Source organism: Mycteria americana, chromosome 2 (assembly GCF_035582795.1).
Source record: "Mycteria americana isolate JAX WOST 10 ecotype Jacksonville Zoo and Gardens chromosome 2, USCA_MyAme_1.0, whole genome shotgun sequence".
Lineage (NCBI taxonomy): Eukaryota > Metazoa > Chordata > Aves > Ciconiiformes > Ciconiidae > Mycteria > Mycteria americana.
This window is the reverse complement of record NC_134366.1, coordinates 151,163,375-151,179,471: the sequence shown is the minus strand read 5'-3', so window position 1 is coordinate 151,179,471 and position 16,097 is coordinate 151,163,375. Positions and strand designations below refer to the sequence as shown.

Genomic DNA, 16,097 nt, shown 5'->3' with positions numbered 1-16,097 from the left:
TATGCCAAATTTGACACAGAGCTGGCCAAATGCTCTGCAGGCCTTTACGGGCCTATAATCTCAGCAGAAGAATTAACCTTGTCCCTAAAAGCCCAACAGAAGTTGATGGTAAGACCATTTATAGCCTCTGCTTCCCTTGGTGTTTTGTTTACCATTTCTGAAACAAACAAGAAGGGGGGGGGGCCGCCGCCGACAACGACACGACATGGACGGACAGGGACAGAAAGATACTACCTTATAAAATCTATTCAAATCTTCAGATGGAACTGAAGTTACAACATTTTTAATAAATCCTGAAAAAGACTTTTTTTTTAAAAAAGCTAGCATACAGCCTGCTGTCAGGGTATGCTTTATTTAATATGCAGTTAATGCACATTTTTGTCTGTCCAATTCTACACAGTATCCAGTTCAGATGAACAGTATTAAGAAGTGTAAAAACCCATAAACTCACATAAAAAAATATCAAGGCCAAAAGCCTTTAGAGGTAATAACAGCCTACCTTTTCAAAAAGAAAAAAAAACAGACTCATTTGTACATATTGTATGCATACGAATAATATACTGAAGTGACAGCATTTATACAAACCACTTTCTGGAATAGTTCCATTTAATTCTAAAAAAGTGCAAAGAGAATGTGATACAAAACCTATTGGTTCTACAGAAGTAGGTGATCACAGGTTACTTCTGAAACTTCGCAGATGTGTAAAGGTAAATAATTTCTGATCACCGAGTATTCAGCTCTCTGTAAACCGTATGTCTAATTCTAACTGACCAAAAAAAAAAAAAAAAAAAAAAAAAATCTTAAAATGAGGTTGCTGCATAATAAACTTGCCACCAAAATAGATAGGTACACGTTATAAACAAAACATAACTTCAAAAGTACACCCCATTAGGTCTGTAGGTCATGTAAATCAGGGATTAGGTAACTGATAGACTACACAATGTTTCAGGGAAATTACTGTTTTGTATTGAAATACAAAACAAAAAAAAGAAAAAGAAAGTTGGAAGAGAAAGACAGGAAGAATTTCAAAATAAGACTACTGTGTATGACTATCTACCTTGTTTTCATTCAAAATACTAGAAGTGATTAATGCACTTCTATAAGTGACAGATAAAACTCCTGAGGTTAATGTTATCCATGAGGCACTTGTGGTTTAATCAGTAATCATATGCTTCAGGAAAGGTTAAAGGGGCAAAGAAGGTGTCAAACCAAAATTGCCTTGACAGATAAAAAAAAAAAAACCTTACAATCACAGTAACTGCCTCCTATAACTTAAGGTGGGTTAGGTTTTTTAAGGGAAGGTGGTGTGTAACGATTGTAACTAAAAACATAGTTAACTCCTTTGTCCTGGCTTTTGTGACACTCACAAAAGTAGATACACTTACTGCACTGAATCCACCGTATTGTCTCAGATTTAGAAAAGAATTTATAGGAATCTCAAAAATTACTTAGAATTAGCCAAAATCTATGTGTGCATGGTTTAGGCTAATATTTGCTCACAAAATTGTTCAGATATGTATATTTAAAGATTAATTCCCCACACTATCTCTCATCCTTGCATTTTTCTTCATAGAAGAAAGTAACAGTCCTTTTCATCTTCTGTACCAAGTAGATTATCAACTTCATTCTTCAACCACGGTTTCTCAAAAGATTTTTTTTTCCCCCCAAGGTCAACAATGACAACAACTTTAAAGAAAAAGACATCATACTTTATGAACTTCACCACTGCTACAAGAAAATTATTTTCAGTTTAACTACAAGAGAATTATTTTCAGACTATAAAAGATAACATTGTGATTACTTATGCAGGTAAAAAAAAAAGGAAGAACACTAACAATCAACAGCTAACCAAAACAGCTAATCTCAAACACATCAATGAAGATGAAACCATTTTAACGATGAATCTGATGGTAAATCTAAGGTAAGTTAGAGCACAGTTGGTCAAGGACCAGCTGGGCATGAAAAGTCTTTGTTTCTATTGTTTAACAGGGTAAACAAAGAAAAAAGGTACCTTTGCCACTGGTGCTTTCCATTGTGTACAAGTAATCCATGTAGAAGGCCCCAAACCTCTGCATTCCAGCTATCTCTGTGTATGTCTCCTACCAACAAAGCAAAGCAAACAAAGAAAATGTTGTATAAGGAAAGAATCTTGAGATTACCAACTGATAGGTTGGTATGAGAGGGATATGTTCATGTTTGGATTTGAGCATCAACACACAGAAAGGCTTATCAAAACAAAGGACAGAGGTTATCCCAAAGAATTTACCTTTCCGATAGGTAATGTAACTTCTATTTGAGGCCACACAAAGGCACATCCATAATTCCAGTGGACATGCTGACCAATTCATCAATAACATCTGGTTAATTAGTACTTCTAATGGAGTAAATATTCTTCACCTCTGCATCCAACAGATCTGCCTAATTAAATACACTGAAAACTGAAGCTCATTCATTCTGGCTTTTTTATTTAAGCAATATTGTGGTTTTATCTTTAAACAGTAGGCAGCTTATTAAGACTTTATGCCATCATTGGGATTTATACCTAATATAATCCATTATTACACAGCAAGTTTGCTTTCCCTCTTGCTAAAAAAATATGCAAATCATAAAAGCAAAGGCAGAACAAGGAAAGAGTAAAGCTTAAAACTAAAACACATTATGGGAAATGTTTGAATATGTATAAGTACTTGTGATTTCACTAATTAATTTCTTTTTTTAAATGGGATTCTTCAGGATTACACTCCTTCATCAGTAGTACTAAAAAGATCAAAGTAGTAAAATTTAAATTTAAAAGAAGTTATACAGATTCAAAACTGTAAATGGCTTCCCTGTGCAATAACACAGAGCATAGAACTCCACCTATGAACACACCTGGAAGGGACCACCTTGGTCACTGCATCCAGTCTTTACTAATTGCAGACAATCAGGGAATAAACTTTTACTGCACAATTTACAACAGAGACTAACAGTGACTGCAAATTTGTCTCTACCAAAGGCAGAATTAGCAAGACTTCCTTTAAGTAGACAAACGTAGCACACAGACAATAAAATTAACATTGCCCAAGATCTGGTTTCCAAGAGATCACTTCTTAGTTTGAAGACCATGAACTACTTGCTGGTTGGGTTTAAAGAAGTATGTGCCTGACCTTTTGCTAGCATTCCCTCATATCTCTCTTTTTCTCTGCAGGTGTTCTGTAGTTAGTGCTTTCGGAAACTATGACATTAATTCAGCTTTTGAAGCAGCAGGGGAGTTTGACGTTTATTTTGGACATGTTTTTGTTACTGGGGTTTGTTTTGTTGTTTTGGTTTTTTTTTTTTGGTTTTTTTTTTTTTTTTTTTTTTTTACACACAAACAGGTTTACTTTTTTTTGGCCATCTGCAAAGTAAGATTCAGTTAAACATGACAAAGTAATGAAAATCAGTCCTCTAATAGTACACAGATCTGAATAATCATTAGAAATTCATTAAAGAGCATTATAAATTTTTTTCTAAGAAAAAGGTAATTCTCTGACCTTATGATGAGCTGCATCCAATATAAATTCTGCACGTATACTATTATTTTCTGGACTTCTGTAATCAAATAGTGAATTCGTAAGGTATGTCATCCCTTTTGCACTCAGATTTTCCCCGCAATTAAAGAAGTAGGCCTCCTTTATGAGATAGTAGAAAATAATAATAAGGCAAGGGAGAAAAAAACACAGTCAAATTAACAGAGCAGTTTCAATTCTGTCATAACACACTAATGACGTGGTTGCATCCCTCAAGAGCGTATTTCATTATGAATGAAGATAAGACAATTAAAATAACTTTATCCAAATAATGCTGAAGATCCTGTCCACTCCATCCCCATTTTCAAATTAATAAAAATGGCTTGAGCTAGTGAATATTATACAACCCATGATACAGAACAGACTAATTTCATTTTAACAGAAAATAACCTCACATCATTGTTACTCTGGATTCTGCCCCATCCTCTTAACTATACGTGATCTTGTCACTACATACTCCTTTTCTCTGAATGACCGATGCCTTTCAGATGCTTTATCTATCCTCTTCATGATAAGCAGTTATTTCAACGTATGACCTGCTTGCTACCTTATCACTCTTCTTCATACATCTAGAGTTTTAAACGCCTTCTCTATCTCCCAACCCTCTATCCTTCTGAAATCAACACAACTTTTCCATCAAGAGTTATTCTTCCAAAAAGGTTATTTATATTGGATTGAGAATAGATGGTTGGAAAAAAAAAAAAAAAATCACATACAACAAAGCTGGAACCTTTATGAAAGGCACAGTCCCAAATATAGCTGTGCAGAAAGAGAACAGGTGAGGCAGTATCAACATCACCACCATTCTCACAAAAGCAAGTATTTTCTTAAATTCACATCCTAGAGGGTGGCAGAAAAATGACAAGAGCAAAAACCCAAGTGTCCTTTATCAACTAACCTACAGGAAACTCATTCACCCACCCACCCACCCCAATCCAAAAATCACTTCTCTCATGATTTTATACCTCACAATCTCATATAGTTGCTGCACACAAGGCTGCTGTCCACCCTCACGTTCCCAAGCATGTCTCCCTTGTATCTAACAAGGCCAGCAGAGCATCTTTTACAGTTGGCTCATGCTTGCCTCCCCAGCCTGTCTTTCTGGAAAAGCCTATGTCTATCCATTGCAGTACTCCAGTCATGTAGTATGTCCCATCACACCTCTATAATCCCAGTAATGTCATATTCTACTGCTGTGTAAGGATATCCAATTCTTCTTGTTTGTTTTCTGTGCTGCATGCATTTGTATACAAATGCTTGAGATGGATGCCAAGCCACACTGCTCTCACAGGGGAAGTATAAGAACCTGTCTCATCATACCTATCATAGTACAGTATATGATCATTTTCCAAATAAGGAGATACTTGACATTAATATACAGTCACTTTATATTTTCTTCCACATTCTTTATTTTTCTCCTTAAAATACTTTCTAAGGCTTCACAGAGCACTAACATCAAGTTAACGGGTCTGCTGTTGGCTGCATTATTTGTTTTTATTTAAACACACATAATAATTGCTGTTCTCCAGTACTTTAGGGCACTATTCTATCTATATTTCAACCAAAAATCTCCATTATTGAATTTAGAATTTCATGCACCACTTCATTAAATATTTTAAGAGTAGTTCATATGGATACCTGATTTTGTCTTATTAAGCAATTCAACATTTGCTTCTATTTAAAATATAGAAGTTAATACTGTTTTACTGCTTCACTTGATACTGCTCTCATCAACCTTATTGAAAAATGAGGCAAAACACTCCTTCAATATTTGAGCCAAACTTCTATTATCTTTAGCATACAGTGTTCCCATTTCTTCCCTTCCAGTCTTCTGTTGATTTAAGTACTTTCAAAGGTTTTCAACTGTGTTATAATTTGTTATACAAGCTCAAAGTATGCAGACATACATAATGATGGGGGGTAGTGGGGTTGTCAAAAAAAAAAAAAAAAGAAAAGCCTTATGTTTTGAAGTTTCTCACTCTTAGATATTTGTCTTTCCAACTGTAAGGAATAGACATTGAGTTCTATATTTTAGTGACACATTCAAAAAACTTAAATCACAACTGGTAACAGTAGCCTTTCTACATTCTTGCAGTCAAATATTTTAATAAATAAATTGGCCTTCTATGATGGAGTCACTACATCAGTGGACAAGGGAAGAGCTATGGATGTCATCTATCTGGACTTCTGCAAGACCTTTGACTCAGGCCAACCGTATCCTGGGCTGCATCAAAAGAAGTGTGACCAGCAGGTCGAGGGAGGTGATTCCGCCCCTCTACTCCGCTCTGGTGAGACCCCACCTGGAGTACTGCGTCCAGCTCTGGAGCCCTCAGCACAGGAAAGACATGGAGCTGTTGGAGCGGGTCCAGAGGAGGGCCACAAAAATGATCAGAGGGATGGAACACCTCTCCTTATGAGGAAAGGCTGAGAGAGTTGGGATTGTTCAGCCTGGAGAAGAGAAGGCTCCAGGAAGACCTTACTGTGGCCTTTCAGTACTTAAAGGGGGCTTATAAGAAAGCTGGGGACAGACTTTTTAGCAGGGCCTGTTGCAACAGGACAAGGAAGAAATTTTTTACGACGAGGGTGGTGAAACACGACCAGGTTGCTCAGAGAGGTGGTAGATGCCCATCCCTGGAAACCTTCAAGGTCAGGTTGGACGGAGCTCTGAGCAACCTGCTCTAGCTGAAGATGTCCCTGCTCATTGCAGGGGACATGGACTAGATGACCTTTAAAGGTCCCTTCCAACCCAAACTATTCTATGATTCTATGATGATTCTAAAGCATACCAGAATTGCTTATTCAGCAAGTCAACTGATATTTCAATATACTCACTTCATCACTCCTATTCATGTTCTCTTCAAAGTCTTTAATTCCCATAATTCCTTTAAGGCACATAGCTTGGCAGCCAACAAAACCTATTTGGCAATCAAAGAAAAGTTCACCTTTCATAAGGACCTAGTGAGGAAAAAAAAGTTATGTTTTGAAGAATTCTACTCCATGAGAAATAAAAAAAGATGGAGAACAGTGACCCAAATATGTTTAGGTTTATATATTTAGAGCTTTAATAGCAAGTTAATCAAACAGTGCACTTAGAAGGAAGGGATTACTTTAGAGTCTGATCACTATAGTACTAGAAATTTAAAGAATTTCTATCTACATATTATTACAATGAACTTCTATCTACATATTATTACAATGAACACATCCAATATAGCAGAACATGAACAATCAGTAATGAAATAATTTCAAAATATTTTATTAGTACCTATTTACTACAGTATTTATAATTAATAAAAAAAACCCTGTCAATGGAAAATTACCTCAATTGTGGTTCCTTCTTGTTCCCAGCATATAACTTCTTTGGACTTTACTTTCTGAGGGCTGTAATAACTACTTTCAGCTTGCATTTCAGTGAGCTATGAAACAATAGGATAAACACCTTATATAAATCAATATTAGTATTAAACAGCAGTAATGTCATTAATATACAAAACTGACAAAGACAAATTAAATTCTGGGCTAAAATTTATTAACAAGCAGGAAACAGGTGCAGTTAAACAGCTGTAATGCATTATCCATATTAGAACTTCTCATTTCAACTTTGGGTTGAAGTATACCATAACAGAAAGTTCTAAATCCACTATAGTATTTTTAGTTTGCTTATCTAAAGAGAAACTATGTGAAAAGATGAAACAGATACACAGCTGCATTATTAACATAGTATCAAATTAGCTTATAAATTGCTGTAAAAATCCATAAATGCATTATTTATTCTTCCCAGCAAATAATTAAACAGCATGACAACATTAAGGAAACATTTTGATTACAACCATACTCATTTTTGGGTTTTGTCATGGCAATTGAGAGAAACATGCATTTATATTTCTTGTATGATTTTGATATAAAAATTTAAAGTGGTAAAACACATACACTTAAAAAGTTAAAAAGCATATAATCTGCAGCTAAAAAAAAGGAGAAAGAGGGGCACAAAATAATGAAGGTGTTATGTTTTGCATTAAAAAAATACTTATGTTAAGCAGCTTAAATAGTTCAAATCCTAATTTTTATATGAAAATATCCACAAGCTCTCATTATTTTCAAGAGTGGATGCACAAGGATGTTGTTTCAAATTAAAATTTTGTAATCCAAATGTCCAAGAAAATTGGATTAAAAAAAAATCACTGATCAGCCTTCAGCTGTGTGCAATTACTGTAGAGGAAAAGCAATTAATTGATTAAAAGAACTCAGACATTACAAGAATAATTTTCACCATTATTAGAAAACGCTACATTTAATTTGGCATGATTTTTAGCTGGAATGATATCAACTGTTCAGAATGCTAATGCAGAAACTTGACCTTATTTTTTAACCAAAATATGAACCACAAATTAATTCCATACATTCTTTGCATGCAAGCAGAACAACGAATTCTGTTTTCCTCCTAACTGTCACCATATTAGTATCAAACATCGCTTCACATTTAAAATTTATAGAATGTAAGATGTTACATTTTAAGTAGTTTTTATCACTTCCTAATATGAAACACATAGGCTTCCCAATGAAATATCAGGAAAGCCCAATCCAGCAAGTCTTGTTCAAAAAAGAAGTTCATATTATTTTTAATGAGTTTTCTCACGTGAGGAAAGAACGCACAAGATTACTACTGTATGACAAAGTGCAAAAGAAAGAAGATGCTGAGCCATGATAAATGAGAAACTTAAAAAAATGACCAACCAAAACTCAAGTCCCAGGGATATAATTGAAGGAGGAAGAAAAGATTTTCCATTATTTATTTTTAGCCTTTTTTTTTTTTCCTCTTTTTAAATGAAGGCTGAAGCAGATTAACACAAAAGAACACGACTGAATGTCTGTTGATGCTTTATGTCCTCAAATTTTGCAACCAAATTTGCCAGGAGATGGAAGGCTTAAAACATTAACGTCCCCACAGAATGCCTGCAGCTCCCAAAGTCACTTGTCTCATCCTTTCTGACACTTGCTGAGCAGCTAAATGCTCTGCTATGCCACCAAACAAAAATAGCTAAGAGAAAGTAGCCATGAAGCCACTCAAAACCCTCTCTTGTGCACAGATGACAGAAGCCAAGCAGGCAGAAAAGGGACAGGGAGCTGCTGATGGTATTGAGTGTATAATCAGGCACTTAAACATTATATGAGGATTATGAAAGTACTGCACTTCATCTGAAAGGCTCACAGTCATAAAAAGTTATTCTGCTGTTCATAGAAACAGTATTATTTCCTGTTCTAAAGAGTTCTGGCCTTGATTTAATATATGTTCAATTGTAAAACCAAGAGCCACTTTCTATTACAGTTATGCACATAGAATTTCTAGCATATAGTTTGGCTTGTGTAAAAAGTATTTTACTAATTCAGAACCTTAATTTTTAATTTCTGTCAGTACATCTCAGTATCTTATCCAGACTCTCCATATTCACTTCTGCAACCTTACAAAAGGAACAGAGAGAAGCCCAGCAACTGTTTTGAGATTCATTTACAGAAAATACTCAAATCTTTCTCTACATACATAGTTTATAGCTCAGAGTATATGTGTAATTTATCCTTTATTTCTTTAATTCAACTGCAACCCATGGAAAATAATTTCAACATTATCAATTTAAATTCATATTTGCACATATCATAGTTTAAAAAAAAGAAAAAGCATTCCTCCAATTCACGAGCTACATGAAGCTAAAGCTTTTTTATAAAGAAGTATATTTATATAAACATTAGATGGATAGAATATTGCAATAAACACTCATAGAAAGCCTTTCAAGCTTTTTCTCCCATCAAAAAATATTAATCTAAGTAAACCAAGTGGTTTCCCTTTAAAATTAAAATGTTCATACTCAAATTCTACCTCAAATAGCAAAACCACCTCACATTGCAATTAACAATATATTATTAATTAAATATTAAATAGGAGACTTAATATTAAAATATTTAATATTTAATATTAAATATTAAATAGGAGACTGGTCGAGAGAGTCCCCTGGGAGGCAGCCCTTATGGGCAAAGGGGTCCAGGAAGGCTGGACATTCTTTAAGGAGGAAATCCTGAAGGCACAAGAGCGGGCTGTCCCCAGGTGCCAAAAGACGAGCCGGCGGGGAAGAAGACCGGCCTGGCTGACTAGAGAGCTCTGGCTCGAACTCAGGAAAAAGAGGAGAGTCTATGACCTCTGGAAGAAGGGGCGGGCAACTCAGGAGGACTACAAAGGTGTAGCAAGGCTGTGCAGGGAGAAAATTAGAAGGGCCAAAGCTGAGCTAGAGCTCAGTCTGGCTACTGCTATAAAAGACAACAAAAAATACTTCTTCAAATACATTAGCAGCAAAAGGAGAGCTAAGGAGAATCTCCAGCCCCTAGTAGATGGGGGAGGAAACACAGTGACCAAGGACGAGGAAAAGGCTGAGATACTTAATGCCTTCTTTGCCTCAGTCTTTAATAGCAGGGCCAATTGTTCTCTGGGTACCCAGCCCCTGGAGTTGGAAGATAGGGATGGGGACCAGAATGGAGCCCCCATAATCCAGGGGGAAATGGTGAGTGACCTGCTGCACCACTTAGACACTCACAAGTCTATGGGGCCTGATGAGATCCACCCGAGAGTACTGAAGGAACTGGCAGATGTGCTCACCAAGCCCCTTTCCATCATTTACCAGCAGTCCTGGCTAACTGGGGAGGTCCCTGCTGACTGGAGATTACCTAATGTGATGCCCATCTTCAAGAAGGGCTGGAAGGAGGACCCGGGGAACTACAGGCCTGTCAGCCTGACCTGGGTGCTGGGGAAGCTGATGGAGCAGATCATCCTGAGTGCTATAACACGGCATGTAGAGGATAACCAAGGGATCAAGCCCAGCCAGCATGGGTTCAGGAAAGGCAGGTCCTGCTTGACCACCCTGATCTCCTTCTATGACAAGGTGACCCGCCTAGTGGATGAGGGAAAGGCTGTGGATGTTGTCTATCTAGACTTCAGTAAAGCCTTTGACACAGTTTCCCACGGCATTCTCCTGGAGAAACTGGCTGCTCATGGCTTGGACGGGTGTACTCTTCGCTGGGTAAAGAACTGGCTGGACGGCCGGGCCCAAAGAGTGGTGGTGAATGGAGTTTACTCCAGTTGGCGGCCGGTCACAAGCGGTGTTCCCCAGGGCTCTGTGTTGGGGCCAGTTCTGTTTAACATCTTTATCAATGATCTGGACGAAGGGATCGAGTGCACTCTCAGCAAGTTTGCAGATGACACCAAGTTGTGTGGGAGTGTTGATCTGCTTGAGGGGAGGAAGGCTCTGCAGAGGGACCTGGACAGGCTGGATCGATGGGCCGAGGTCAATTGTATGAGGTTCAACAAGGCCAAGCGCAAGGTCCTACACTTGGGCCACAGCAACCCCATGCAACGCTACAGGCTTGGGGAAGAGTGGCTGGAAAGCTGCCTGGCAGAGAAGGACCTGGGGGTGTTTGTTGACAGCTGCCTGAATATGAGCAAGCAGTGTGCCCAGGCAGCCAAGAAAGCCAATGGCATCCTGGCTTGTATCAAAAATAGCGTGGCCAGCAGGACTAGGGAAGTGATCGTGCCCCTGTACTCGGCACTGGTGAGGCCACACCTCGAATCCTGTGTTCAGTTTTGGGCCCCCCACTACAAGAGGGACATTGAGGTGCTGGAGCGTGTCCAGAGAAAGGCAACGAAGCTGGTGAAGGGTCTGGAGCAGAAGTCTTATGAGGAGCGGCCGAGGGAGCTGGGACTGTTTAGCCTGGAGACAAGGAGGCTGAGGGGAGACCTTATCGCTCTCTACAACTGCCTGAAAGGAGGTTGTAGAGAGGTGGGGGTCGGTCTCTTCTCCCAAGTAACAAGTGATAGGACAAGAGGAAATGGCCTCAAGTTGCGCCAGGGGAGGTTTAGACTGGATATTAGGAAATTTTTCTTCACTGAGAGGGTTGTCAAGCATTGGAACAGGCTGCCCAGGGAAGTGGTTGAGTCGCCATCCCTGGAGGTATTTAAAGGACGTTTGGATGAGGTGCTTAGAGACATGGTGTAGTGGTGGTTTTGGCAGTGTTAGGTTTATGGTTGGACTCCATGATCTTAAAGGTCTTTTCCAACCTATATGATTCTGTGATTATGATGCGAGAGGAACTTTCAACATTCACGTTTTGTTATTCATTAATGTAATATTCCCTGTCTCACATCAAACAGTAGAAAAGCACTCAGATAATCTTTACATACTTTCTCAACAAGACAAATAAATCCTATACGACACAGAGAAATACTTACCTTAAAAGTCACTGTTGCCTTTGTACAGTAAAACCCAATTGAAATAATAGGATCCTTGAGGGACTGAGATTTCTGCTGATATAGCATCGTTCCATCATCAATTCCACTAGAATCACTCTCTTCATCATCGTAACTCACAATAGCAGGAACAAAAGACCAAGCCCAAGAAACCCATCCTTGTTGCTGGTCATCGTCTTGATGTAAATAAGGATCTTGATTAATATACTGTGTTGGATATTGCATTACTGAGCTTGTTTCATCATCTGTGCCTTTTAAAACAAAAATTAAGTCAAATTTCCAACCAACCATGCTTGAAAATTAATTTACTATACTCAAAATTACAGTATGTGAAATTTATCTAGGACAATATTCCACGTATCATTCACGGATATTTGGTTTATAATGACAGAAAATAAGTAGAAATTTTAAATTTCTGAATATAAGTTTCTAAACACTTGTTTGGTTCATTAACGTTTTCCTCCAGAAAATATTAAGGATCTTTGCAATAGTTTTATTACCATACATTTGCAGCAAGACCAGAATTTGTCACCTATACCACACACTTTCAAAACTTCTTCCATTGAAGCTCTTCTGAAGTTGCAAATTAAACCCTACTAAACAAGAATATCTTACAATCTTGTAGTTTTCAACTTTAAAATGAAATAAAAAAGGATTTCAATTGCAAAAGCCATAATAAGGAAAATGTAAACACAACACAGATCCAAAAATTAAGGTTGAAAACCTCTTTTGTTTAAAAGTCATCTTTTCAAGTATTCAAAGATACAGGTTTATCTACACTCAAAAAAAGCTGGTATGCCACCTGAGAGTCAAAAAAACCAAGTGTTGGTCTTCTGTGAAAAAATATTAGAGAAAGCATACAGAACAAAACAAGGATTTCCCCAAAGATACAAGGATTTCCCCAAAGATACAAGGATTTCCCCAAAGATACAAGTCTAAGATTCATGATCCAAATGGGTAACACTGTGCATGTACAAACAGCACAATTAGCTTAGCCTATCTGGCTACATCACCACTCTTACAGGACTCCTGAGGGGTATTAACTGCTTCAGAATTACCATACGTAGTACAGGATGCAGAACTGTTCCCACAAGGGAACAATATTGAATGTATTATTTCAATGAGAATGGAAATAGGCATATTTCATTTCTACTTACTTATTTTTAAACTCAGAGGACCCACTCTTACAAGTTTTAGAGCTTTTAGTCTTTTGTCTAATTATTTATACACTTGCACGATGGGAGAAAGTATAAGAAAAAACACTCATGAGAATTCTCTGCACGTGCTTGGAGGAGAGGATACCTCCCTCCCACACGGGCAATGCAAGCTTCCTTCCTGTTCTCTTTACAAAAGAGTGTCAGAGATCAAATTTCAATCCAAATGTAAATATTGAAACACAGGAAATACAGAAGAGGTGCACATAAAGTCTTGGAAATGGCCAAGAGGCAGAACTATCAGATGTAGAAGGAAAAAGAATTGATATGGAGCATGGCTCGAGTAGTTTAGCATAGACTGTTGTTGGCAAGCACAAAAGAAATGGTGGAAGGTCTGCCGAAAGAGAAAAAAAATCTGGACGTGTAGGACCTGGGTCACGCATAACATTCGGTCTACATAGCCATAAACTTCAGCCATGATTTAGCACACCTCTGCTGCAGTATGTGTACACACAGAGACAACAGTAAAAGATGCCAAATAATAGTTTGGTTTATAATATTTATTAGTATTTTTGAAGTCATTAAAATAAGACAGAACAGCAGCCAGACTAAAATGGTGGTATCTATACACTGTGAGACAGAAGATAGAAAAAGAGGAAGATACACCTATCTTCTATCACTAAATTAAAACTACTACAACCATTATGTAATCAACAGTCAAACTGTGGGACAAGTGTACATCAGCCTAGCAAGCAACCCACAACATCCTCTAAACACTTCAAAGCATAAATATAATGTAAATTCCTTTATGACAAGTAATGCATGAAGGGGAGTATGTACTTTGGAAACACAAAGCCTCTTTGGTTTTAACTAACTACACTAACCACTGTATCAACTACAAACATATAGGATAGTGAAATATAATGATAAAACCCCTATGTTTTACATACATGAGTTTGTTAAAGGACAAAATGCTCCTACTCATCAGGCTTCTAAATCCACTCTTGCTAGCTACCCATAGCTGAGATCACACTGGAACAGTCTTGCTTCATAGTGTAGGGCAGTGATTCCAGTTAAGAAATACATTTTATATAGATTACAAGATTGCAGTGTGACTGCATCTCACTGTTTCCATGTTCAAATCAAGTTTGATCTTCAGAAATTCACTACCCTTTCTTTTAAAGGGTTTGAGATACTTATCTAAGAGTCTGGAAACTGGTATCTCTCACCATAAGTCTGGAACTAACCCAGTAGAAAATTACTCTCTTTGTATTTATTTATTTTCCTGCCTGTATTAGTTTTCAGCCAGGTAAGGCTCATCCAGCTTAGCTTGTGGCTACATAAATACAAGTGCTGGCGCTCGGGGAAGAGGAAGCGAATGCATCACCATCCCTGCTGGCAATAGCATAAATTTTCATCTGGTTGAATCAACCATGAAACTGCATAAATGAAACTTGGTAAGTACTTCAAGAACACAGCTGTAGATGTTCATTCTTGTATCATTAAATAATGTAGATATTAAAATTCATTTCCTCATCCATATTTTACCTGCTATAAGCTAAAGAGGCTACTGCAAACTCGCAGCAAAGACAACATTAATTATGAATACAAAACTTAGGGAATAAATCATGTTAAAAAAAAAAAGAAATTTGAAAGGAACAAGAGTTATCTGGCCAATAACAACAGTTTTGGTGCTGACCTTGAGAATGCAATAGCCCTTAAATTTATCCTTGCAGCATGAACTGTCCTTGGAGAATCTCAAATGTAATAACACACATGCTTTCAGAGTAATAAATATTTTCTGTACGACTTTCCTTTGCACATATTTATTATATAAGAAATGCACAGAAATGACTAACGTACAGAAAAAAAACAAGTTCAATGTTTGTAAAAGTTCCCCCAATATATTTATACTATTCAGTGGCTGTGCTGCCAAACTGAAATTTATTCAGTTCATTTTGGATCTATACCATAGAAAGACAATAAACTGATTGCCACAAGATAACTCATAATATTTACTATGCTAGTAGCTTAAATTTTTTCATTATTAACTAGTTTTACTTCATGTTACATACTAAAAAACAGTAGCTCATGATCTATTACACATGCATAACACTAGCACAACAATATTGATGAAGGAGATTACACATAACTGGAAATGATACCAACACCAGCAGAAACTAAAATCCTATGTACCAAACTCTAGTCTGAAAGGTATTCTGCATCTCCTTTTAAAAGTAAATGTACCCCTAACACATTCTAGTTGAAAATCTGATGCCATCATAATTGTAGCACGAAAACAATATTAGAACAAAGTCTAATGCTCAAGTGACAGTACTTTTACACATTTAAGAGGTATCACACTTCTTTTGTACAAGACAACCCACTACAGTGATTCAGGTAGGCAGGAATCAGTACTGCAAAACAGTAAGACTTAAAGGTTTCTTCTTATTTCTGCATCAAGAACATTATCTTCCTTAAACTCAAACCTCTGGATCCTACTAGACCAGAATACACTCCCACCTTACAGAAAAACATAAAATGAAGGGCAGAAATCAGAACTCCCTTTTACTGCTGAGTTGCACAGTCCACTGGATATGGAATGTGACTCTAACATACAAAAGTTTCAGGTTCAGCTCTGGAGAATCCACTTTTTCATGGTATGTGCCTCCATCTATTAAACAAACTTCCCCAAGCTTCTACTCCTAGTCTACCTGTCTTGTCTTACTGTAAATTGAAACTACCCTAGTGAAGAACTGATGGATAAGGAGGGAGAGAATGAATCGCCTTCCAAATTCATTAATAAAATTCCAAATAAAGAGTGATGCCACAACAATTCTGAAGTGCTGAAATAACACCAATAATTATTCTAAAGTGCTCCCCATGATATTACTTGGGGTTGCTAATCAATTATTTTAAAATTCCAATTATTTAAACAATATCCCAACCTCAATACATTAGGAGCAGATGTATGAGTTAGTTAAGGGTGAGCTACAAAACAAGCGGCAGTGATTTTAAAACACCAGAACCAGGATAAGAGGTAGGACATTTATTTTCTATTTTAATGGCAAAGGAGCCTAAATAATGTGAAATATCACAACAAAAGGG

General features: G+C 37.2%; 1 protein-coding gene across 10 annotated transcripts in view; it reads right to left on the bottom strand.

Annotated features, from left to right (window-relative positions):
• The window catches only part of VPS13B (vacuolar protein sorting 13 homolog B), a 491,276-nt gene that overhangs the window by 406,288 nt on the left and 68,891 nt on the right, over positions 1-16,097 (bottom strand). For all 10 annotated transcript variants that reach the window (XM_075495027.1, XM_075495031.1, XM_075495030.1 and 7 more), the window contains 5 exons: positions 11,818-12,086; positions 6,869-6,964; positions 6,381-6,503; positions 3,513-3,650; positions 2,012-2,099 (listed from right to left, as the gene is read on the bottom strand). In XM_075495027.1, coding sequence (XP_075351142.1) covers positions 2,012-2,099; positions 3,513-3,650; positions 6,381-6,503; positions 6,869-6,964; positions 11,818-12,086 — 714 coding nt within the window. The remainder of the gene's footprint in view (positions 1-2,011; positions 2,100-3,512; positions 3,651-6,380; positions 6,504-6,868; positions 6,965-11,817; positions 12,087-16,097) is intronic.